Raw genomic sequence first — 23,527 nt, 5'->3', positions numbered from 1 at the left:
CTCTCTCTGGCTATCCTGGCCTGGGGCAGATAAGGGAAAGGCTCTTAGGCTTCTCTGCCTGGGCAAGCCCCATGAGCTGGAATGTGTACCACCAGTGGGCATCCAGGGGGATGGGAACACAGTAACATTGTTGGGGATAACGTAGCATTTCTACTAGCCCTTTTGTATCCCAGACCCTTCTGGTAGTGTCTGTGAACAACGGCTCAGTATAAGGTTTTTATATGTATAAAACATATGGGGTTACAAAGGGAGCAAAATGTATCCAATTATTTTATTTAAATCATTATTATATCAATTATTCTTAAAAAATGAACGCTTGAGGCAGGCAGAGCAGGATGTTTCTGTATCTGGCTTATAAGAGGCTTAATAAATTTATGTCGGTTGATCGATTCCTTGAAGAAATGGGAGTAAATAGGGTGAAAAACATTGCCTAGGCTACCAATATGGTTGCTGTTTTGGGTGATTTTGCTTAACTAGTTGTTGTTTAAAGGAAAGGGTCACAGAGTGGAGGATGTGGTTTGTCCAGAAATGACTGAGGTTTAAAAAAAAAAGGGTTTTGCTAAATCACGGATGGTGATAAAAAATAAAAAGCAAAAAACAAGTTCTCAGACCCTGGGCCAAGTACCGCCTGTCCTTGGGGCAGGGAGGTGAGGTGGGTGAGAAATTGGGTGGCGAGTTCCAATTTAGCTGGTGACCTGCTCTTCAAGGCCCTTATTAGCCCCCATCCTCTCTGGACCACATTTGCTCTTGCAGAGTTGAGGGGATTTGAGCCCAGATCCTCTGACTCTAGGGTCAGTGCTCTTTCTACCTTAGAATAACTCAGCTCCTCATAGCCTTAAAAGTAATTTCTTTAAATACATACCCACATAATATATGTATAATCCAGTGAAATTGCTTGTTAACTCCAGGAAGAGGGAGACAAGAATCATGTAACCATGGGAAAATTTTTTAAAAATAAAAATAAAATAAGTGAAAGAAAAGAGTAAAAAATAAAAAATAAAACCAGAAAAGGACAAATAAAATAAACAGACACACACACACACACACACACACACACACACACACACACACTTCTTGATACCTTTTTCTTTTTACATTATAGTCATTGAAAAACCACTTGTGAGATGACTGACGTGGCACAGAGTTTTTTATTTCAACACACACACACAGAATGCAAAGAGGAGGCGTCTGATGCCCACCGGTGCAAGGGCCTCCCTCTAGAGGGAGAAAGGCAAACAAAAACTCCAAAAAAGGATGACAACAGAAAAAAATCCACCTCTGGAGAGGCACCTCCCAGCAGTGTCTGGGTGGTCCTAACCTGGGACCACCTTCCTGGCAGGGAGGCCTGAGGGTTTGTGTGCTTCCTAGTGTGGGCGAGTGGCCTGAGCCTGGCCAAAGCATGACGGTACTGAGGTCCAAACAGCTTGTCCACGAAGGTCACTGTCGAGGTGTGACTGTGTATTGTGAGCGATTAAAATGTAAACTCAAAAACAAAGCGACAAACCAAGGAAGGCATAAAGAAGGTCGGAGGTTCCAGTAAGGCATCGGGGGCTGCTGGCTCGGCCCTCGCAGCCTGGGCTGGCGCAGGGGCTCACGTTTCCCCCAGAAAACCAAACACTCAGAAACTGAACGAGAAACCAGCAGCCTCAATTCAAAGATTCAAAAATCTGTTTGGGGTTTTTTTTTTGTAATATTTCATATAAAACATGAAACCAGGTTTGTTTTTTCTTTCTTTAAAAAAGAGTATTTTTAGATAGAAAAAATATATCTGCTTCTCTATTTCCTTAAAAAAGAAGAGGGGCGTTCGTAACGCTTCAGGAGACCCCCACGCTCCGACCGGCTGTCCCGAGGCAAATACATTAAGGCAGAGGCTCTCGGGCTTCCCCGCCTCGGCGGCCGGTGGGGCCTCGGTCAGTGAGACGGCCTCTCCCTCACGCTGACCGAGCCATCTTCCATGCCAAAGTAGACTCTTTCCGCCATGTTGATAAACAGACCCGTGTCCACGACTCCTGCAAGACAAGGAAGAGCGAAACGACAGCTTACTAAGGAAGTCGGGGCAGCACAAGGAATGCAGGAAAAGGGGGGCTTCCATCCTGCCTCAGGCACTGAGCGGGGGGCCTTCTCTGTAGAAGGGGACCCTGAAGCCAGCACTAAACTCCCGTAGGGTCCTCGGAGGACTCCACGAGCGACCCTGATGGGAGTCATCAAGAATAGGATTAGGGCACAACTAGCTGTGAAACCAAGAAAGGGAAGTAGCCGATCGGGGGGCCCCTGTCCACTCTAGGGGGCCCCACCCGCTCCGGGGGCCCTCTGCCGGCTCAGAGCTTCTAGGGCTAAATGCTTTGATACAAACAGACAATCAGTGATGAAAGTGCGCCTGGGACAAGGGAAGAGAATGCGAATTCTGCCCGTCTCTCAGCACAATCCCAGTCACAGAACGGGAAGCTCCCAGAGGCTCCCCAGAGCACAGCCAGCCCTCCTGGGCCCTGGACAGGCCTGAGCAGCTCCATCCTCAAGGCAGGGCCGGTCATGGACAGAGCAAGGACGGCCCATCCTCGCCTGGCACCAAGTGCGCAGCTGCCCTCCTCAGAACACACCCCGAAATCCTCCCGGAAGTGGGGGCAGCCGGGACCGAAGCCGGACTCCGCTGAGAGGGGCACAAAGGCCGCAGCTGCCTGACCGGCTCCATCCGTCTGGGGCCTGAGCGAGGTTCCTCCAGAGTCCGATTCTCCCCCCCAAAAAGGCAGAGAAAGGCGGGCACAGACAGGAGTCCGAATCCTTGCTAAAATGGGGGCCCAGAACAGGACCGAACACTCCAGGTACTGGGTCAGCCCCAGAAGAGATTTCTAAACGGCCAGTCCTAGACCTCGTCCCCTCCACCTGGCGGGGGGCAGGGGCACGGGGCCCCCCATCTGGGAAATCCCTTCAGAGCAGAGAGGTCTGCGTGTTCTCTTGTTCTCACAAGGAGTGTTGACAACACATTTTAAGCTCTTCTAAGACATCTACATTTCTAGTCTTTGTGTGTCCATCAATGTGTCCATGTTTTTGCACTTTTTTTGCAAATTTTTAATTTTACTCATTTTAGCTTTAAAAAAGAAATTGTGTATATTCAAGGTATTAAAAGTTAAATTAAAGTAACTTTTAAATTTAGATTTGGCATTAGAATGCCAAAGTTATCCAATACTATCACATACATCTTATGCATTTCTAAACTTTTTCTGTTTCACTTGCCGGCCTTCGCGTACAGCTTCCAAACTCCCCCCAAATTCCCATTCCATTTCTTATGCTGACCCCTGACCCATCAAAACCAAGGTGGGAACGCTGTGATGGGGAAGGGATAACTGCACCATCTCCTGGACCAGGGGGTGGAGAGAGAAAAGAGGCAGCCCATGAACAGGGAGGGCAGGGAGGACAGTGTGGGCCGGTGGACAGACCCCGCCAAGAGGCTGTGCCTTAGCAGCCACTCAGCCTCAGTGGACTCATCTGTAAAACGGCTGTTTGGATGGAGGACAGCTACAGGCCCCTCCCTTTGTAGATACGGGCCTAAGAGCCAGCGCAGGAAGCCTGGGTTCTGGGAAGGAGAAATACCGCCCTCTGGTGGAGAAAAATTCAGCTAAAAAACCACAACCAACCTAGCACCATCTGCTCCTGGGGCTCACCATGGTCTAGGGAGGGGAAGGGGGGACACTGGGCTAGCCCTGAGCCCTGACACATCTCCGGGGGTCCCTCTGAAACCCCCCTGCAGACCAGCCCTGCTAACTTGGCGGAGTGCATGCTGGGAAAAGAAGGCACGATTTAAACTAAAGTGACCAGCAAGAGCTATTGGTGGCTGGAGGCGGGAGGTTGATGCTGGCCTTAAGTGGGGGCTTCTAGGATGACCCTTGAACATTGCACCCAGCCCAGAGAATGGGGGGTCTCCGGGGTCTTGGGGAGAAACGGGTTTAATCCTGTGGCCCAAGCACTCCGAGTCTTGGTTCCCCAACGACAGACAGGAGCCTGGGCCAGGGGGATGGCTCCCCTCCTGGGGCAGCCTGGCACCGGCTCCCTGGGGTCCCCCCGGCCAGTGGGCATCCAAGGCAATACTGGAAGCCACCTGCAAGGCAGCTCAGGCAGCCGTGGCGCCCTCGGTCTTTCCTTCTCCAGGCTCCTCATCCCAAGGTAGGGCAGGGGGCGGGTTACCTGGGATCATCTTGATGGCCGTGTTCACTTCGCTCCATTTGTGCACCCGGTCAAACTTCCAGTCCAGCAGAAAGTTCCCGTTATCTGTCACCACAGGCCCCTAAGGAGAGGTGTGCATTAAGGAGGGAGCAAGGTGGGCCAAGAGGGCGACAGAGGCTGGGGGGGGGAGAGGTAGCCACATCCCAGCCCCGCACACACCCGCACACGTCCCACCACTTACTGCCTTGCGCTCAGCCATGCGCAGCTCGGCTACTCCACCAAACATGCGTGCCAAGGCCCTGGTCACTGGGACATACGCCATGGGGATGACCTCGATGGGGATTCCTTTCACCCAGTGGTCGCCGAGGTTCTTCGAATCCTTCCTGCGAAATGGGGGAAAACAGCCGAGATGACCCTCTCAGCCCAGATGCCAGACTCAGCAGAAAACCAGAGCCCAAGAGGAGGATCGAGAGAGAACCTTGGCCCCCTGCAGTGTGTGCCGGCCGATCTGTGGAGGAAGTGGGGGCTGCCTACATCGCCGGCCCCCTACAGAGTCCCCCCAAAGCCCCAAGGAAAGCCCGCCCATGCCCATGTGAGCAAGCAGATCCCCAGCGAGTGTGCTCGCTCCAGCCTCCTTGGCCTCTGCCCGCATCTCCTCGCCTACGAAGCTGCCTCCTCCGCCTGCTGCGCACGCCGTGTGGCGCACTGACAGGCGCAGCTCTGGGCTCGGCTTACCTATAATCAGCAATGACGATGAAGCGTTTGGCATAGCCGGCTACGATCTTCTCCTGGGTCAGACAGCCTCTGCGAGCGGGAAGAAGCAAAACAGAACAAATGAAGGGAAATGAAGTGAGTGACAAAAGCGGAGCCAAGGTCCAGGCTGGAGACGCTTAAGCCGACTCCATTCAGCTTCTAAAACCTATTTCCCAGCCTCCGGAGCTCTCCATGGGCCCAGATACTGCAAAGCCCTGGGGCATCTTTAGATCCAGATGGTCCCTAGGAGAAGAGGGGGAGGCACAGAATCTTGTCCTGAGAGGTCCTAGCACAAAGGGCAGATGACCGGTCCCCGGTCAGGGTCCTCCTCTGGGAATGAGGACGGCTGCGAGGGTCCCTGCCTACCCTCAATCGAGGTTCCCAGAACATGTTACAGAAAGGCCTTTTTCGGTAATGTGAGTCAGGCTGCCATTCTGGGATCACAAATTCTTATTTTATTTCCCGTCTACTCCAGAGGCATGAAGGGCTTTTAAAGGAGCCCTGAAGCACAGATGAGTGACCCACGCCCCCCTCCCCCCTCCGGGCTGGCTACTCTAGCCTCTCCCTCTGGATGACCGTCCCCAAGCTTGCCCACGCCTACGGACTATTCGTCTACACCTTAGCTGGGACATGGACAAGCGAGCCCTAGTGTAGTCTTTTCAGGGGGACATGACTCAACTACAGGTAAGGACGGACATTTGGGCACGAGAAATCCATTTATTTCCCTGCTAACTTGCCCATCACCAGGAAGAAGAGAAGTAAGGACAGCTTCATTCTTTGGGCCTCGCACACAGTAGGTGCTTCCTAAATGCCTACTGATAGTCATTATTGGGAAGGGGGGGTCACCTCCTAAATTCAGAAGCACTTTTTGTAAAATGTACTTGCAGGAATTCTGAACTTTGGGGGGGTGGGGAGGAGAGAATTATATATATATGTATGGACCAGACCTGCCATTTCATAGAGATTTACAAAGAATTCCCAGACACAAGTCCTTCTCTGCATCGGAGTCTTAGAATGACCCAAAGCTTTGAAGAGCTTAAGAAATTTGCCCAACTCACACAGCCAATGGTCTGAGGCAGAACCTGAACCCAGCTCACCACTGTTATAGATAAAAAGGGACACTAAAATTGGGGGGTGATCTCTTTCCTTTGCTGAGTGACGGAGGGGTAAAGGGTGACTGAGGTGATAGGAGAGGAATGAAAGGGATGGCTGAGTTTAGGGAGGAATGGACAAGGCGGTATTAGGATGGTAAGGGTACAGGGTGAGGTGTTCAGGAGAGGCAGCTAACACAGACTAGATACACAGGCTAGAGACAGAGGATACTGAGGGGAAATAGGCTGAATCCTTCCAGGCAGGAAAGGTACTTCTACAGACACAAGGAATAGGGCCAGTCAGAAACGATTGAAATCTGACTTGAGGGCTTTCTTGTCAGTTTCTCAAGTCCTCAAAGGAGGAATCACAAGACTCCTCCCTGTCAGTGAAACTGAAGGGATTCAGAAGGAAACATTGGGCAACCACTTCCTCCCAAGATGGATGCCTCCAATTTCCCTCAGGAAATAAAGAGAATAATTCCTTCCCCTTCAACCCTTGCCTAATTCTTCAACACAATGATTCTCCAGAGGGTTTGATTAGGTAACAAAGGGATTTATTAATGTTCAGATGGTCAGGAATTAATGGTCAGGAAGGAGAGAGGGGTTTGGGGTTTCTGACAGCCACTAGGGAGAAACTCAAGATGGGGGAGGGTCACAGGAATGGGTTAAACTGAGAGAGGACCTGCTTCTCTCAGCCAGGGAAGATTTGGCTGCTTTTAAAATAGAGGGTATACTAAAGGGATAGTTTGAATTCAAGGATGTCCTACTTGCCTATTTGGGAAGCCACAAAGTCTATTCACTAAAAACCCAAAAGCCACCCTGCCTCCCAGAGCCCCAGGAAAACAGGAAAGGAAAATAGGAAAATAATATGGAGAAGGTCAGGGAGAGGTCCAGAGAAATTAGCTAGGTTCAAATTGTCCAGAGACAAAGCACAGGCCAAAAGCAAAACCAAAAGCCAAGGGAGAGCTCTAGTTAGTCCTTCCATTCTGTTCAAGCCTCAGGGACCAGGGAGTTCATAGGGATTACCAAATGAAGAACTGAGCCTGAGGGGGGTCACACAGCTGTCAGTCAATGAACAAATAAAGTCCTGGTCACTAGTAAACTGGGCTCCAGCACTGGAAGTACATGAAACAGCCTCTTGTCCCCAGGAGCCTAACCGCCATTGGAGGAGGGGAGGCAAGCTAAATGCACAAACAAGCTATTCGGGACAAACAGGAAATGCTAGATTGAAGGAGCTAGAAAACAGGTTGAGGAAAAAAGGCTTCCTGTAAAAGGTGAGGACCTGAAGGAAGTCAAAGAAGCCAGGAGGCGGAGGAGGCTGGGAGAAGAGTCAGAGATTTTAGAATTGTATGTAAGAGATCTTGGGGAAATGATGTCTTACAACACCTTTGTTTTACAGATGAGAAAGGCTCCATTAAGAGATACCATAAACAGAGGAGAAGGCAAAGTCAGAATTTGAACTCTCCACCCAGAGTTGTTAATACCATCAGTAGTTTCCCTGACAAAACAGCCCAGAGCAGGCTGGGGAGGGAAAATAGGAAGAGAAGACCAAGCTTGGTTTGAAAACAAAGGTTTTTCCCTGTTCCCAGGAGTCTGTTTTCATTTAGAGCTTGCTCTAACCTGTGTGTGTGGGCAGGATTTTAAGTGGGGATTAGGGAGCTTGGGATTCCTCACTTTAACAAAGGTGGTTTGTTTTTTAAGAGAAGCCCCAGAAAAACCTGAGCCAAGTTCAGGATTGGGCACCATTCACCTCCTATAGCATAACCCAATTCAGTGATGCTGAACTTTGAATAGAAATCTGTAGAAAGAGCAAGAATTCTGGGAAGAGCTCCTGACAGCCATCTTTCTCCCAAAGCTGTCTGCAACCCTTACCCGCCACCTTTGATGAGATTGAGGTCTGCGTCTACTTCATCAGCACCATCAATAGCGAGATCCAGCTGTTGGGAGAAAGCAGGGTGGGTTAGATAGAGCAAATGAATGGGATGAAGCCAGAGAGAAAGATCTGTGATTCTGCCTAGAGATCTCCCCTAGTGAGGAGCAGAGTCCGGCAATAACGGGACAGTGGTTTTATCCAGTTGGGGTCCCTTTCCCACTGGAAGAGAGCCCAGATATCCCCAGGGAGGGGCGACGCTGGGCTTTAGGAAGGCCTGTCCGAGGCATCCATCCTCTTCTTTAAATAGCTCTAGTGCTGGCAAGTTTATACCATTATTGAGTGAGAATCTGCCTTCTGGTTCCCTCCCCTCCAAAACCCCTCCTCTCTGTACCCACAAGGAATGAACTGATACGGCCCTGGCCTCGTGGCCCCCTCAGGGAACTTCCAAAGCTTCCTCCCTTCCTCCAGAGGCTCCCCAGGCCTCAGCCCACGCTCACAGCCACATTCATTCATGTGCTCAGCCCCATCACACAGGAGGCACATCCATCACCCCATTAGGGAAGACCACCAAGGTAGGAATCATGGTGGGGTACACACCTCATCCTCTCATCTGTCTCCCTCCCACGTGCATTGGAAGATGCCTCTTCCCTAGCCCCAATTCCCCTGACCCCCACACCACAGCCCCAACTGAACTCAAGTCCACGGAAAAGCTCCTCCCTGGCCTTCTGCTCCAACTAAGCCCTCCAAGTCAGGGCCTAAGTGCGGGCCCAGAGCCACTAACAGAGCCGCTCCATCCATCTGGCCTCCAGCCAGGGGAAGACTAATAGAACCCCACCCATGGCTCCATAAACACGGCTTTCCTTACTTCTATTGGCGCCAGCATCAGGTCCAGAACCTCCAAGCTGGTGCTACATCCAACCTAGGTCACAGAGCTGAGCTGGAAGGCCTCGAATGAGGGGGACCCACTCTGGGAGACAGTTCCTCCCCACACAGCAACCCCACTCGGCATGGGTGAGTTTGCCTCGACACCCTGCCCCAAATAGTCTCTCCACACGTCCCTCCCTTTGGGGGAGAGCCCAGCCCTACTCCTGAGGGACCCTCCCTCAACTAGGACTCCTCAGTATCACATCTCGGGGTTTTAGGGCACTGCAAGCTTCCTGAGAACCCCAAAGCTAACAGGATCCGGTCAGGAAATAGGGAGGTGATGGCCTTGCTACCCTCTGCAGACCTCTTCAGGACATCGAGTTCAGGTCAGTTTAAGAGGAACTCTGAAGAGGCAGCCTGGTGGCTCCGTGGATAGAAAGCCAGGCTTAGAGACGGGAGGTCCTGGGTTCCAATATGGCCTCAGACACCTCCTAGTTGAGTGACCCTGGGTGAGTCATTTCACCCCCACTCCCAGCCTGTACCACTCTTCTGCCTTGGAACCAATACATGTACCGATTCTAAGGCAGAAAGTCAAGGTTTAAAATATGGCCATGGGTGGGCTGGGGAGTGTCCCAGAGGGCAACCTTGAGTCCACAACTTGAGGACTTGGGCCAGAGGAAAGAGTCCCCCCTCCCCCGCCCCCCACCTCGGATCCCCCAGGGCAGCTAGCATGTGGAAGAAGCTTAGATGTGCCCAAGGGGGCTTGGCCTCCAGATAAGCCTTCGAATAATCAGGAGGTGGTAGGTGCCTGCCTCCAACAGACTGCTCTGGGGGACTACCACGGTGGCCCCTTCCTTACCTCGGGGTGCCTGTCCAGGTCGCTCAGGGGTAAGCCATTCTGGAGAATCAGCTGCCGGGCCTGCACAAAGAACAAGAGGGTCACCATCATTCCTGTTTGTTCTGCACCCTCCCATCCTGGGTTTCCCCCTCAGCTTGCTGAGCCTTGCTTTGACACAAGCTTCCTGCCAAACCCTAAATGGGTTCACCAGGAGCCTGGAGGTCTTCTCCCTGGGAGGAGGCTAAGGAGGACCAAGTGAGGCTGCGTGTTTCAGGGGAGACCCGAGACACTTCCCCAAGGCTCCGTGGGAGCCCATTATCAGAGTTGCTCACCGCCAGCCAGCATCCTCCCTTCCGGTCAGGGCACATTCACCTCCCCTCTCCAGCCTTGGTCTGGGGGTGAGATGGCCGCTGCTGCCCTCTCTGGCAGTGCCTCCCTCCGTCTGACCCGGAAAGTGCACCACTGGTGTCCCCCCTCACCCTGCGGCGTGCCCTGCACAGGACTAACATCCTGTGATTTTTGTTTGAAATGAACAGTAACAGGTTGGCACAAATGCCAGCCAGCAGCCCCCAAAGCCTGGGAGCCAAACTGGCCATGAGGCGGTTTTCTTTCAAACAATCTGCTCTGACCCTCGTGGTGGCCTAGAAAGGCTCCCACAGGCAGCTTCCGGAAGGCCTCACAAAGCAGCTTTGCAGGCCCAAGAAGGGCTGTGAGCGCTTCCGGACATCACCAGGCTGACGAGGCTGTCCGAGGCGGCTCCCCGCAGGCTTCCAGAGCCGGGGGCCCTGCGGCCGGGAAGCGGAGACTAAACGTGCCGGCCGGAGCATGAGGGCCCTTCGGACCGGCCAGTGCTTTCTTTCCATGGAGGAGGAAATGGGGGCCCCGAGTTCTGTGGGAGGCCACAGCAGCATTACAGATAGCGAATCCAGGTCTGCGGTGGAAATGGCGTTGCTTCGCTGCGGGGCCGGCTCAGAAGGGGAGCCGAGGAAGGTCCTCCGTCGGCGTCCCATCATTCATTCTATGAGGAGGCGCCGCCCCTCGGCCTCCTCTTCAGGAAGGTCAGTGACTCAGACTCAGCCCTTCTTGGCAGGCGCTCCACACCCAGCTCCCCACCTGCCTGCCGGAAGGGCCCTTCGATGCTCCTGGATCTCCCCCATCCACCTGCCAAAGCTACCCACATTATGAGCGGCCTGGCCGGTGGCTGCCCAGCCCGTCTCCTGTCAGATCTGTCGTGCCCAGAACGCTCTTCTTCCTCGTCACCGTGAGGCTTGGCATCGCCTTCCAGCCCCTGGCCGAGCGCCTCCGAATGCCCAGCCTGTAGCACAGTGCTGGGCACAGAGGCCCTCGACAATGCGCGACGATTAGAATGAAGGATGGCAGCTGTAAGACCTGCGTGGGAGCTGCTCTCGCACAAAGCGACGGAAGCCCGAGCACGCCGGGCCCTCCCGAGGAAGCGGGAGACCCTCTCGGAGCCCCACGTCCATCCCTAGCGAGGCAGCCACAAGGGCCTGGAGACCACCAGAGCTCCTCACTGGCTCGGGCACGAAGAAGCCGCCCGACACTGGCCGCTCCCACACGAGGCGCCGCCTCTCGCTGGCTGCTACCAAGCGGGGTGACGCCTGGCTCCCAGCTTTTCAGAACTGCAGGCCTGAGCCCCACTCCTGCTCCTGCCCATGAAGGGCCCTGGTGACATGGGGTGTGTGTGAGTGTGTGTGTGTGTCGCACGCCTCCTCCCCCTCTCACGACTCACACGACCTGGGGGGTCCCCCAGCCTCGGCTTCCCCAGCTACAAAGTGGCTTTGTGCCACGAGCCCACAAGCAGCCTCTGCTGACTCCCTCCCCCCACGCAGCCTCCTGTGCCCCCCGCTGTGTGCGGGCTCCCCTGAGTGTGGGCGCTCTGGCTCACCCGGCAGCACGGAGCAGGCAGTGAAGGGTGCCAGAAGCCTCCGATAGACGCTCAGCCATTTGGTGCCCCACCAGGCCAAAGGGGCTGGCCAGTAAGAACCACCCTGAGGCCGCCCTGCTCACAGGTATAATCTACAACCCAACAGTGTGCCTCCTCAAGGGCGAGGCCAGAGAATGTGGAATTTAAAAAAATGAACAAAAGAGCTGCTCAGTGAATAGAGAACCAGGCCTGGAGAGGGATGGTCTTGGGTTCCAATCTGGCCTCAGACACTTCCTAGAGCTGGGTGACCCTGGGCAAGTCACTTCACCCCCATGGCCTAGCCCTTATGGCTCTCCTGCCTTAGAACCCATACATGGTATTGATTCTGAGACAGAAGGTGAGGGTTTAAAACATGGAACATTTTTTTACATGTATCTGGGAAATAGTTAATGAAGTAAATAAAAAAGTAAAAAAAAAGTTTAAAAAAAGAAGATATGTGGAAGATGGACTAGCAGGAGGCTCTTCTGCTTGGCACGAAGGAGGCCTGAAGGCAGGTGAAGCTCCAAAATCAGGCAGATTTCAGCCACGTGGCTATGATCTCAAGTCACCCCAAAAGGAAAGGGGCTGCCCAGAGATCGGGGGCTCTTGAGGAGAAACAAGGGGATGAGCAAAGGCAGGACAGCGAGCAGGCCGGTGAGGAGGGAGGCTTCAGAGAAGGCCGGAGAGGCCCTGAGCTCTCTGCACAGCTGTTCAAAGCCCTCCCCCCGCCTGCCAGGACCCCCATCGGTCCTCGAGTGCTTGCTGAGCTTTTCCCTGGCAAGCACCGAACGAGGCCGAGATGGAGATGCAAAGACACAAGCGGAGCCGTCCCTGGCCTCCGAGAGCCTAAGCTGGGTGTCCCGGGTACAGACTAGGACAAGGCACCGGCGGCTGGGGCAGAATGTCCAAAGGGAAGCTTGAGGAGTTCTGAAGGAAGTGAGAGAGAAGCAGAGCACTCCAGGCGGGGGCCCAGCCAAGACCAAGAGGTGGGAGATGGAGGATCTTCTGTGACACACAGAGCAAGCTAGCGTGGCTGGAGCAGAAGGCAGGAGGGCACCGATGATGAGTAACAGGCCGGGAAAGGCGGTCACAAGCAGAACTGTGGCCTTCCGTTGAGGCTCCATTCAAGGAGTGATGAAGCCTCCCCCGGGCTCTCTCCATTTCCCTTGTACTACGGTAACCAGAGTGTATTTTGTGTGGTGTCGCCCCTCTGGCCCAGAGAGCGCTCCTTTGGGGCAGGCTTCGACGCTGCCCTTGTATTCCAGGGTCTTGTACATAGAGGCCATTTTAATAAGTGTTTATTGAATTCAGAGGTAGGTTTGAGCCAGATAACAAGAGAGCCTTGAATGCCAAAGTAAGCGCATTAACTTTTCTTTGACAGCCAGTGCAGAGGCTCTGAGCAGGGAGAGATGTGATGAGAGCTTGGAATGAGAGAAAACTCCAACCCAGCGTATCCAAATACTGAATGAATGAGCAAAATCAAAATGAGAGAGCTGACCCAAGTGTGGAGAAGTCACAGAACCAGGGACATACCTGAAAGGATGTAGGAATACAGACGATATTCAAGTTTTCTTGTTTGACTCTTTCAGCTGTAGAGAAAAAAAAAAAAAAAAGCTTTGAAGTTCTTCTTGCCTTCTCTGTTTTATCCTCAACCTTTTTTTTTTAAAGAGTCAAGAAACATAAAAAATATTTCATGTTGCTATAGAGTCCAGTCTGAAGGGTAAGAGGTGAAAAGCACTGGGTCAAGACTTCAATTAAAAAATCAACTTGTGGATAGCTGGGTGGCTCAGTGGACTGAGAGTCAGGTCCAGAGATCCTGGGTTCAAATCTGGCTTCAGACACTTCCCAGCTGTGTGACCCTGGGCAAGTCACATAACCCCCACTGCCTAGCCCTGACCACTCTTCTGCCTTAGAACCAATACACAGTATTGATTCTGGGACAGAAGATAAGGGTTTAAAAAAAAAAATCAACTCGGTTTCCATAAGAGTGGGTGACATAAGGCAAGTCCTCTAACCATCACTAAGCCAGTTTCCTGTCCTAACATATTAGATAACATATTAGAATACTAGACTAAATAATCCTTAAGATCCTTTTCTGATCTAGATTCTATGAGTGGGGTAACAGTTCTACTTTTGTGAAAAGGGACTGGGATTGGTGGGGGGACCCAGATCTGTGATCTCATTAGGTATAGGAAATTCCTAGTATAGGACCTCTGTTCTGCTGGTGTGACTTTAACTTGGGAGCTCTGGACAATAAGGGGGGGGGGGGGGGTTACTCATAGCATGTAAAAGGAGCAGGACATCAATTCAGATCTTTTGTCAAAGAAGCTGAAAGTCTGGGTCACTTTAGGTCAGGCTCAAAAATTCAGCTTAAATGGCACTAAATTTGTGCCTCACATTTGGGGGGTTTCTCCTCCCACTTGGGATTCTTATCATAAAAATGGACAGAAAGCATTAAAGAAACCCATCTAGTTAAAATTGCAGACATCTTCAATCTGTCTTCTAAAAACCAAATGTACCCAACACTAACCAGGAAGACTCTGTGGGCCTATTTGAAAACTCTTTACCATCCCAACAAGCTGATGGGTAGAAATTTGTCACCTGGTATTTATTGATAAGGGCTCTAGGACTTGGTCTTGGGGTGCTTTGGGAGATGGTTCTATCAGCCCAGAAGAGTCATTCAGTTGGTGTTTATCACTACTGAAGGAAAACAGGTTACTAGAACCTGCTGAGCAGCCCTGCTGAAGCTAAATAATCCAGGGCCTTGAACAAACTGAAAGGGTCAGATCAGAATCTAGGGAGTGGCCTCAGAGACTCCAGGCCAAAGAAGAAAAGCCGCTGGGAACCTGGACTCTGGCCCAGCCCAGAGAGGGTGGCTTCATTTGCAGGGCCAATCTTTCCCTTTCCAGACCAAGCTGGTGATCCTGGTTAAACAGGGTCAAAGGCTCCAGCCTGCCCTGGAAAGCGGCAGGTCTGAGAACTCTCAGGAAGGCACAAATGCACAGGTCACAGCTGGCTCAGGGCCAGGCTAGCTAGGCTTGTCTGCACAAATAACCCTCCTTCCCACCCCAAGGAAGAAAGGATCAGGGCCAGGGCCTGAACTGCAGGGGCATGTGCATCAAAAGGTTTGGGAGGTACAAGGCTCCACATATAAACTCTGGCTTTGCCTCTGATTGCCTGGGTGACCTTTAACAAGTCCCATAACCCAAGGCTTTTTTGTCTAGATAGCCATTGCCTTGAATGCCTGTTTTTATGTCTGTTCAATGGGCTGTGCTCCCCGGGGAACTTGACCCAGGAAATTCCCCTCTGGGATAACCTCCTCATCCAGGAAGACCTGTCCCCCCACCCCACCCCCCAGATTCTACCTCTGCCCAGCTGAAGCTGGAGCCAGGAATTCCCAAACCTCCACTTCAGGGTGGGGGAATCAGCTCAGAAAAACCAGTCTTCACTGGATTGCACTACCTGAGAGATTCTCTGAGTTTTTCCACTTTGGCCCCTTTTTGGTTTCCCTTTGTGTACTCTTTCCTCACTTGAGATTGTAGCTCCTTGAAAGCACTCTTTGACCCCTAGAGCTTAGTACTTGGTACACAACAAGTACTTAATGACAACTGACTGATTTGAGAAGGTTAGACTAAAAGACCACTGAGGTCCCTTCCAGTTCTAAATGGGCCAATTCTACTTGAAAGCCAGGCAACAAGCATTGATTTAAGGGTCTGCTCTGTGCCAGGGACAGAAAGGAAGATAAAAACCTGGTTCTTGCCCACATTAAAGAGCCTACATTCAAATGGGGCTGGCAACAGGCCAACAATTGTCTCTACAAGCTACATAAAATTAAATGGGCTCGGCTGGGCCAGGCCTGCACGAATCACAAACCTGTTACCCAGTCTCCTCACAGCTCTGGCTTCCTGGCCAGGTGAGATCTTTCTAATCTCTGATAACGCCCAGGCAGTCTTAGGGGAGAAAGTCTTAAGAATGAGAAAAATCTGGATTGTGACATACCAATCCTCTGGACAGCATGGACAATGGTAGAACCACTGCCGATTCCCAGCACTTGATTATTCTGTCAAATGTAAGGAAAAGCAAAGACATTAGTGACCCCCTCCAGGGCCTTGAGACCACGTGTTTCCTGAGGTCCTGGCAAGCTTCTTCCCATATATCTTTGAGCTATGTATCTTCCCAGTCTATGGAGAAAAATAGTTCCAGTTGGCATAGTGAGCACTGGACCTAAAATACTTTCCCTGTTGAAGTCAGAATGCAGATGAAAGCATGTGATTTTTCAATTCTTTGGGTTTTTGTTTTATATGATGATTCTCTTACAAAAAGGAACAATATGGAAACAAGTTTTTTCATAATAATACAAGTATAACCCAGATCAAATTGCTTATTGGCTCCAGGAGTGGGGAGGGAGGAAGACAATTTGGATCATATAATTTTGGAAAACTGAACAAAAGCATTTGTTGTTACATGTGATTGGTTAAAAAAAATACCTCCCCCTACAACAGTGATGGTGAACCTATGGCCCGGGTGCCAAAGATGGCACACAGAGCACTCTCTGTGGGCACTCAGCGGGCCCTCCCCACACTCCACCGTGCCCCTGCCCCTCTGCCCTACGGGAGCACCCGGGGGTAAGGTGGGCAGCTCACAGGTGACAAGAGCAGGAGGAGCCAGTGTTCGGGCCACTCCCCTCCCCCCATCTAAGGACATTCCTCTCTTCACCCAGCAGCCAAGCAGGACTGCTTCCTCCCTCCTCTGTGTGGGCTAAGGCAGAGGCAGGGCATGGTACTCAGTGGCACCCCAGCTCTAAAGGTTCGCCATCACCGTCTCACAATATGCACCACTACAACGATGTGAGGGAACGTAAATGGAGGCTGAACTCTGTGCAGTGACCCTTCGTGGGCCCAGAAGAGGCTTTCAGGGCTGGAGTGGGCCTTGGGAGCCACATCTCTAACCCCTCCCAAGCGGGTCCATGGCCACGTGGCTCCTGTCTCAAGATTTCCAATGAGGTGGCCGAGTTCTGGGGGGCGGGCGGTCTGTCCTGATAGCGACGCTGACACAGATACGGTCAGGCTGTCACCTCAGCGGGGTGATGCCACACTATCTTCCTTCCTCCTGGGGAGGACATGCAGAGGACTGGAGAGCCGAATGACATGCTCAGCTGGGCCTGCCTATCTTTGTAGGAAGGGAAAGAAGCCCCGTAAAATCCAGGAAGGACCCTTTAAGATAATCTTTAAAAATATCAAAATATTCTAAAAATGGACTAGTAAACGAATTTGAAAATGAACTCCCTGCTCTTCCTCACTTCTAATCAAACAGAAACAGCCACTCACGTCCAGGGAGGCCTGTGGGCCCCGTAGTACCAGTGCCCCGGCAGGCCAGAAGCCCTCCGGACAGTGTCTGGCAGAAGAGAGGCCAGAGAAGAGCCCCAAAGTCATGGAGAGAAGCCTCAGAGGCAGTCAGAGGGCTCCGGAATGCCCAGGCATGCTACAATAGCCTTCCGCCCGTGGCCCCGGCTGCCCCTTTGCCCTCCGTTTCCTGGCCTCTGGGAGCCGGGCTTGGCCGGCCGGCCCCTTTGGAGGGCTCTTCCAGCTCTCCCAGGACACTCCTGATAGCCTGATGCTTATCTCGCACAGGAGTGACCCTGTTGGATACAAGGAAGCGGAGGCTCAGCAAGAAAGTTTACAAAGTATTCTTCGCTGATGAGTTCAGGCTCGCTGCTCCCCGGCTACTTTCTAAGGACTAGACCTAGTGAACAGGGGTGGCCCCAGGCTTCCTGAGCACCCCCAGCCCCAGGCCCGGGCCCGGGCCCAGCTTGGAGGCCTCAAGGAAGGAGCTCAGTTTGTGGACACTTTGTCTGGGCTCGAGTGTCCTGGATCTCACCCAGGGTCCACTTATAGACTAACAGCTGCGGGGGAACCCTACACCTCCCCGGACACAGAAGGGCCCTGCAAGCAACTCCAGACCTCAGAGGGAAAACCACAGGCCTGCTGGGGGAAGCTGCAGGGCACTGAAGCAAGGGCCTAGGACTGTGCAATATGGATGTCCCAAGGGCCTGGGGTTCCCGCCCACCATGGCCTCACCAGCAAACACCTTCCCATGTTCTCCTTAAAGGGGCAGCTGGAGTGAGTGCCAAAGAGCCCTGGCAGGGGAGCCAAGAGCCCCGGGACCTGATCCTGGCTTTACCAGGCACGAGCCCTGTGAAACAGGGACCTCACCTGCCGTGGCCTCAGTTTCTTCCCCTGGAAAATGGTGATAATGCCGACATTTCCTATTCCACAAGGGGAGAAGACAGGGGCCAAGCCTGGATTTCTTTGTATTGGAAACTCCTTCCGCCCATCCAGGTCATAGCCCTCTCTTCAACTCAAAGCTGAAGCTGCCCAGAACACGAACTGAAGTGACCTGATGAGGGTCCCACAACAGCCACACCAGAAGCAGGACTTGAACTCAGGTCCTCTTGGCTTCCAGGCTGGCTTTTTGTGTACTACAGATCATGCTGCCTCTACTATGTTGTTCAGTTGTGTCTGACTCTACGGGACCCCATTTGGGGTTTTCTTGGCAAAGATATTTGGAGAGGTTTGCCATTTCCTTCTCTAGTGTGCCCCTATTTTACAGATGAGGAAACTAAGGCAAACAGGGTTAAATGACTTGCCCAGGGTCATTTGCCTTTGTAAATTTTAAAGGGATACATAAATATGCTGTTGTTAGTAACAGATCATTCCAAAGGTGGATGGAAAAATGTTGAAAATACACTTCAAAAAGCAGCTAGGTGGCTCAGTGAATTGAGAGCCAGGCCTAGAGTCCTGGGTTCAGATCTAGCCTCTGACACTTCCTAGTTGGATGACCCTGGATAAGTCATTTAACCTCAATTGCGTGGACCTATCTTAGGGGAAAAAAAGGAGGGAGGAAGGAAACTTTACAAGCAAAGAACAAAAAAAAATCCAAAGGCTTTTAAGTCTAGAGGAAAACCTCTAAAACAGTGATGGGCAAACTACGGCCTGCGGGCCAGATGTGGCCCCCTGAAATGTTCTAGCTGGCTGAGCAACATAATTCCTAATCTGACTAACAGATGAGCATTTCCTTTCCTTTGACCCCCTCTTTAAAAAGTTGGCCCATCACTGGTCTACAACATTGCAGCTTGGTGTTGTAGTGTAGCTAGCCTTGGAGGCAAGATCTCAGTTCAAACTCTCAAAATACCTAATAGCTGGGCGACCACAGGCAACTTATTTCACATCTCTAGGCCTCAGTTTCTTCCACTGTAAAATGAGAATAAGAACAGCACCTTCCTCCCAGGGTGGTTTGAGGACCAAACAAGATAATATTTATAAGCACGTAGCACAATGCCTGGCACATAGCAAATGCTATATAAAAATGTTAGCTGTTGTTATTATGAAAAACCTTAATGTGCTTGTAAATATTAACTGTTGGTATTATAAAACAGCAAAGAACAATGGAGGGAAAGGCTGCTAAGGAAAGCTTGGCAGGAAATCTAAATTGTCCCAAAGGAATTTAAGGATGAAACTGAAAGAATGAGAAGTGGAACAAAGGTGGAAAACATTGGCAAAGATTTTCATAACAAAACTTTTCTCCCAAGGGTGGCTCCTACTAACATCCCAGGCCCAGATGTGTTTATAGAGGAAGTAGAAATGGCACTAAAGAAAACCAAGATAGGGAGAAGCAGTTGGACTAAACCATATATGTGGAAAGGGGGGTTACCTCGATGGAGGCCAAGAATTTTCACTGTGGTGTTGTCCAGACTTACAGTTGTGTCCAATGCTTCTTAATCCTATTTTGGGGTGGTTTGCCATTGCCTTCTCCAGTTCATTTTACAAATAAGGAAACTGAAGCCAAGGGATTAAATGAACTGCCCAGGGTTACACAACTAGTAAATGTGTGAGGCTGGATTTGAACTCAGGTCTTCCTAACTCCAGGCCCAGTGATCTATCCACTGTGCTACCTAGCTGCTCCTTTGGGTATTAAGACAGAATCTTAAGGTACCTTAAGTAGTAAAAAACATTAAGTTTGAAGAAATATAAAAGAACTTATTACTCTCCTCCAAAATTGAAAATGTTAATAACCAATCCACAGAGGAGGTGATATGGCATAATGGATAGTCAACCCTGAAGCCAGAAAGTTCTGCTTTGTAAGTCCTACCTTCAATCCATCCTGGCTACCATTTAAACGCAAGAGAAGGAGTCTCTTGTTAGAAGGAATTTTTTTTGACTTGGGAGGAGTTCTCTATTCTAATGAATCCAGGTTCTATCCATAGGGATCCTTAGACCACATCAATACAATGATATGAAAAGATAACTGAGAGAATAATATTTAGGAGAATGATCCTCCTTATGTACTTCAGGCACCTCTGATGAGGTTGGCAAAAGGTAACAAGTAGATTTTTCCCGGCAATGATGCACAGGAGATCACATCCTTACCATCACAGTTGACTGAAAAATCTAGAAAATACTCAGAAGGCAGCTAGGTAACACCAGGCCTGGAGTCAGGAGGAACTGGGTTCAAATGTGGTCTCAGCTGTGTGACCCCATGCAAGTCACTTAACCCTAACTGCCTAGCCCTTGACTCTCTTCAGCCTTAGAATTAGTACTAAGGCAGAAAGTAAGGGTTAAAAAAAAAAGAAAAGAAAGAAAATACCTAGGATTCCACTGCATAGTAGAAGGAGTTCAGGTGTTTGTTAACCATTAAAAATCACCTAAAGGTTCTCTTCCAATATGGCGGTTCCTATGCATGTAAAAGGATCCCTCTAGAGCAAGGATGGGCAAACTACTGCCTCTGGGCCAGATGTGGCCCCCTGAAATGTTCTATCTGACTGTGCAACATTCTTCCTAATCTGACAAATACAATGAGTAGGATACAATACAATGAAACTTCGAAAGAGTTGCTGTAGAAACACACTGACAGATGAGCATTTCCTTTCCTTTGGCCCCCTCTTTAAAAAGTTTGCCTATCACTGGTCTAGAATCTATGATATACTGTAAAGAAGGTTCTATGATTACAGAATTAGGAAGCCACAGAACATCTCAGATACTTAAACATAATCTATGATCAATCAAAAGAATTAGACTCAGGCACAAAGTAGAGGGAGTGACCAAGCAAAGAGGAGCCTGGGAGGGTCAGCCAAGAATCAGGACCAGCCCAAAGTCAAAGGATAAGGCCCACAGGCCAGGCAAAGATATGTAAAAATCCAGACAATGGTCAAAGACCAGGCAAAGATATGCAAAAGCCAAAAGACAATGGCCAAAGAGATCAGCAAGGATATGTTAAGGTGGAGGAAAAAGCCCAAGGACTAGGGAAGGACTGGGAGGGTCAGCTTTGTTAATTCACTAAGAGTCAAAGTACCTTTGGATCAGAGAGAGGCCCTACAAGTGGACAAAGAGTCAAGCCCTGAGCTGAACCAAAGGCCGAAGGAATGGATCCAGGTGGTTCTTCTAAGGATCCCAAGTTTCAACCCATACAAAGATCCATCTTTTTTCCACATAGAACACTCCAGTCTCCTAAGAATCCAAACTGAGGATCACTCAGGATGAAGGAGAGGCCCATTACAGAGAAGTGTGCAAGAGGCCTCAGGTTGTCAAGGGAGATCTGCATTAGCATGATCAGGACAGCAGAATGGGTCATGCAGTGATCCCGAGGAATAACCCATGGGCAGCCCACATGCTCCACTAGAATTCCTAAATCATCGAATGACTGAATGAATGAATGAACACTTATTAAATGTTTACTAAGGGCAAAGGCCATCCAGGGCAGGATCCAAGTAAAGGTTAAATGGCCCTAGCCACCATATGTAACAGAAGCCCTATAGGAAATGGCACTTCGAAATCCAATAATCCTGTAAGGTAGGCGCTCTTATTATCACGTCCATGTATGGACCAGGAAACTGGGGCAAGAGGAGTCACCAGGCACACTTCCTAGGGTTGGAGGCTGGAGTGGAACTCAAATCCCAGCAGGGCTTCTATAAAATGGGGAAGGGAGGTTGGGAGGAGATAGTCCCCACTCCCCGACGGGAAGGAGGAATTCCTGGGCAGATAACAATGGGGGGGGGGGGGCAGCCTTTCTCTCCCCAATCCACCAGGTTTTCAGAACAGATACTTCGAATGGGGCGGGGTGAGCCCTTCGGGTCCTTAATCCTTTGGGGAAGAAATGAACTTTGAGGGAAGTGGAAGAGCTTCAGCATTTTAAAACAGGAACTCGGTTGAGAGCCAAAAGCTCAGAAAGGCCAAGAGGCTCCATTTCTGCCCCTCAGTCTCTCAGGATGCAGCTGGGGGAGGGGGCTTCAGGAGCTGTATAGATGGTCTGAGGAGGTGGGGGAGGTTCTGAGGCTACCAAGAATGGGCTGGACCTGGCCAGTCCAGGCCTTCCGGAACTTCATCCTACAGGAATTTGTTCTCAGGGACCCAGAAGGCTACAAGCAGACCCCATCTCCAATCTTGTTTCTTTTCTCCAACAGCACAAAGTGCTGGGGGTGGGGTGGGGGGGTTCCCTTCCAGCTTATTTCTCCCCAACATTCCCAAGTACAAAAGATCTATTTGGGGAGGGGGGCAGAAGTGGGGCACTGATTTGGGGTGGGGGCAAGGGGCTCGCCTGTGTCTCCTCAACATTCCTAAGGACGCAAGGCCTACTTGGGGAGGGGGACAAGGGGGGGGACTTGGCTAGGGGGGCTTCCAGTCTATCTCCCCAACACTCCTAAGGACAGAAGACCTACTTGGTGAGGGACAGAAGGAGAGGCGCACCTAAAGAAGCAGGAATGGGGTGACTGCTGGGGCACGGGAGCTCCCACAGGGAAAGGAAATCTCCTTGGCTCCCTTCCAAGGGGGATAATGATATAATTAACTCAATTTGGAGCCTGGAAGCCGCACCGACTCCACCTCCTTTTTTCCCAGAAGCGGTCCTCTCCTCTACCCACAAATGGGAGTAGTTCGGAGTGGAGAAAGAAAAAGAAAGAATGGACTGCCCCCACCCTCTGGGGGGGGACGGGGCAAGGTTAGGGCCCCCCACCCCGCCCCCTGGCTCCCCCTTGTGGCGTCCTCTCGGCTGCCTCCTTTGCCCTGACCCAAGTCTCAGCTCCGCATCGGTCACTAGTCATTGTATGGGGATCCCCTCAGATCCGGGCCGGGACGACCCCGACGGCCGGCAGAGGGGAAACACGTGGGGCAGGGGATGGGGGATCGGAGAGAAGGCGGTCGCCAGCCCTGCTTCCAGCGACCCTAGGATGCGGTCTACGGATTAGGAAGCTGCGGCCGGGAACCCCACGCCTCGGAGGGTCCCCCCCAAGTTAGTGGCAGTGAGGAGGACCTTCCTCACCCCAATACACAACTTTGCCCCCGGACGATCCGGACCCTGCTCAATCAAACAGGTGCCGCCGAGCCGCGGGAAGACCCAATCCAAGGGGGACCGAGACCAAAAACTAGCAGGGACCCGGGAGGGTCCACTCTCTCGGGTTACAGGTGGGGAAACTGAGGCCGGGAAAGAGACGACCTTAGGTTAGCTTAGGCAGGGAAGGGATTCGAACTCGGCTTCAGCCGGCGTGCTATCGCCGGCTGCTCCACGCGACTCCAGGAGGAGAGAGGCGCTGGCAGCCAGGCGGTCTTCCCGGAGGAGGAGGACGGGGTGGGGGGCTAGGGGGACCGCTCACCTCCACGTGGTTCTCCACCGCCGCCCGGCCGGCAAGCCGCTTTGCTTCCTCCGTCTTGGACATGGTCCGGGATGTGTGTGAGGGCGGGGGCGCGGGCGGGAGCACTAGGGCTGGCGGGAGCGCGCGCAGCGCGGCCGCGGGCGGGGCACGCGCAAGAGCCGGGGCCGCGGCCGAAGCCACGACGTGTCCGCTCCCCCCGCCCGAGGGCTCGCGCTGGGGCGGCGGCACGTGCGGCTCTCCCGCGCGCCAGCTCCCCCCGCCCCCTGACGAGGCCCCGCCCCCGGCCCCGGCCCGCCCGGGCAGTGGGGCCAGGACCCGCCCGTAGAGCGTGCTGAAAGGCCCAGGGCGCTGCATCCCTGCCGCCGCCTTCCCAGCCGCGCCCGCC

At 51.9% G+C, this 23,527-nt stretch overlaps 1 protein-coding gene across 1 annotated transcript; it reads right to left on the bottom strand.

Annotated features, from left to right (window-relative positions):
* Positions 1–1,129: 1,129 nt before the first annotated feature.
* RPIA (ribose 5-phosphate isomerase A) lies at positions 1,130–23,496 on the bottom strand. The gene is made up of 9 exons (XM_044660436.1): positions 23,143–23,496; positions 15,501–15,561; positions 13,035–13,090; positions 9,599–9,658; positions 7,875–7,939; positions 4,894–4,962; positions 4,400–4,541; positions 4,180–4,279; positions 1,130–2,009 (listed from the first exon to the last, which is right to left on the bottom strand). The coding sequence occupies exons 1-9, from the start codon at positions 23,494–23,496 to the stop codon at positions 1,912–1,914; spliced, it is 1,005 nt and encodes a 334-aa protein (XP_044516371.1). The 3' UTR covers positions 1,130–1,911.
* Positions 23,497–23,527: the final 31 nt, after the last annotated feature.

This window comes from Gracilinanus agilis, chromosome 2, assembly GCF_016433145.1.
Source record: "Gracilinanus agilis isolate LMUSP501 chromosome 2, AgileGrace, whole genome shotgun sequence".
Classification (NCBI taxonomy): domain Eukaryota; kingdom Metazoa; phylum Chordata; class Mammalia; order Didelphimorphia; family Didelphidae; genus Gracilinanus; species Gracilinanus agilis.
The sequence above is the reverse complement of the archived record's forward strand: the minus strand, read 5'-3'. Positions and strand labels throughout refer to the sequence as shown.

Bases quoted from the DNA above. Each gene is read 5' to 3' on its own strand.
- RPIA (XM_044660436.1), bottom strand. From the start codon at position 23,496: ATGCAGCGCCCTGGGCCTTTCAGCACGCTCTACGGGCGGGTCCTGGCC. The intron at 4,542-4,893 runs GTAAGCCGAGCC...CCCATTTCGCAG, and splicing joins ATCGTCATTGCTGATTATAG to GAAGGATTCGAAGAACCTCG. The intron at 4,280-4,399 runs GTAAGTGGTGGG...ACCTCTCCTTAG, and splicing joins GCATGGCTGAGCGCAAGGCA to GGGCCTGTGGTGACAGATAA.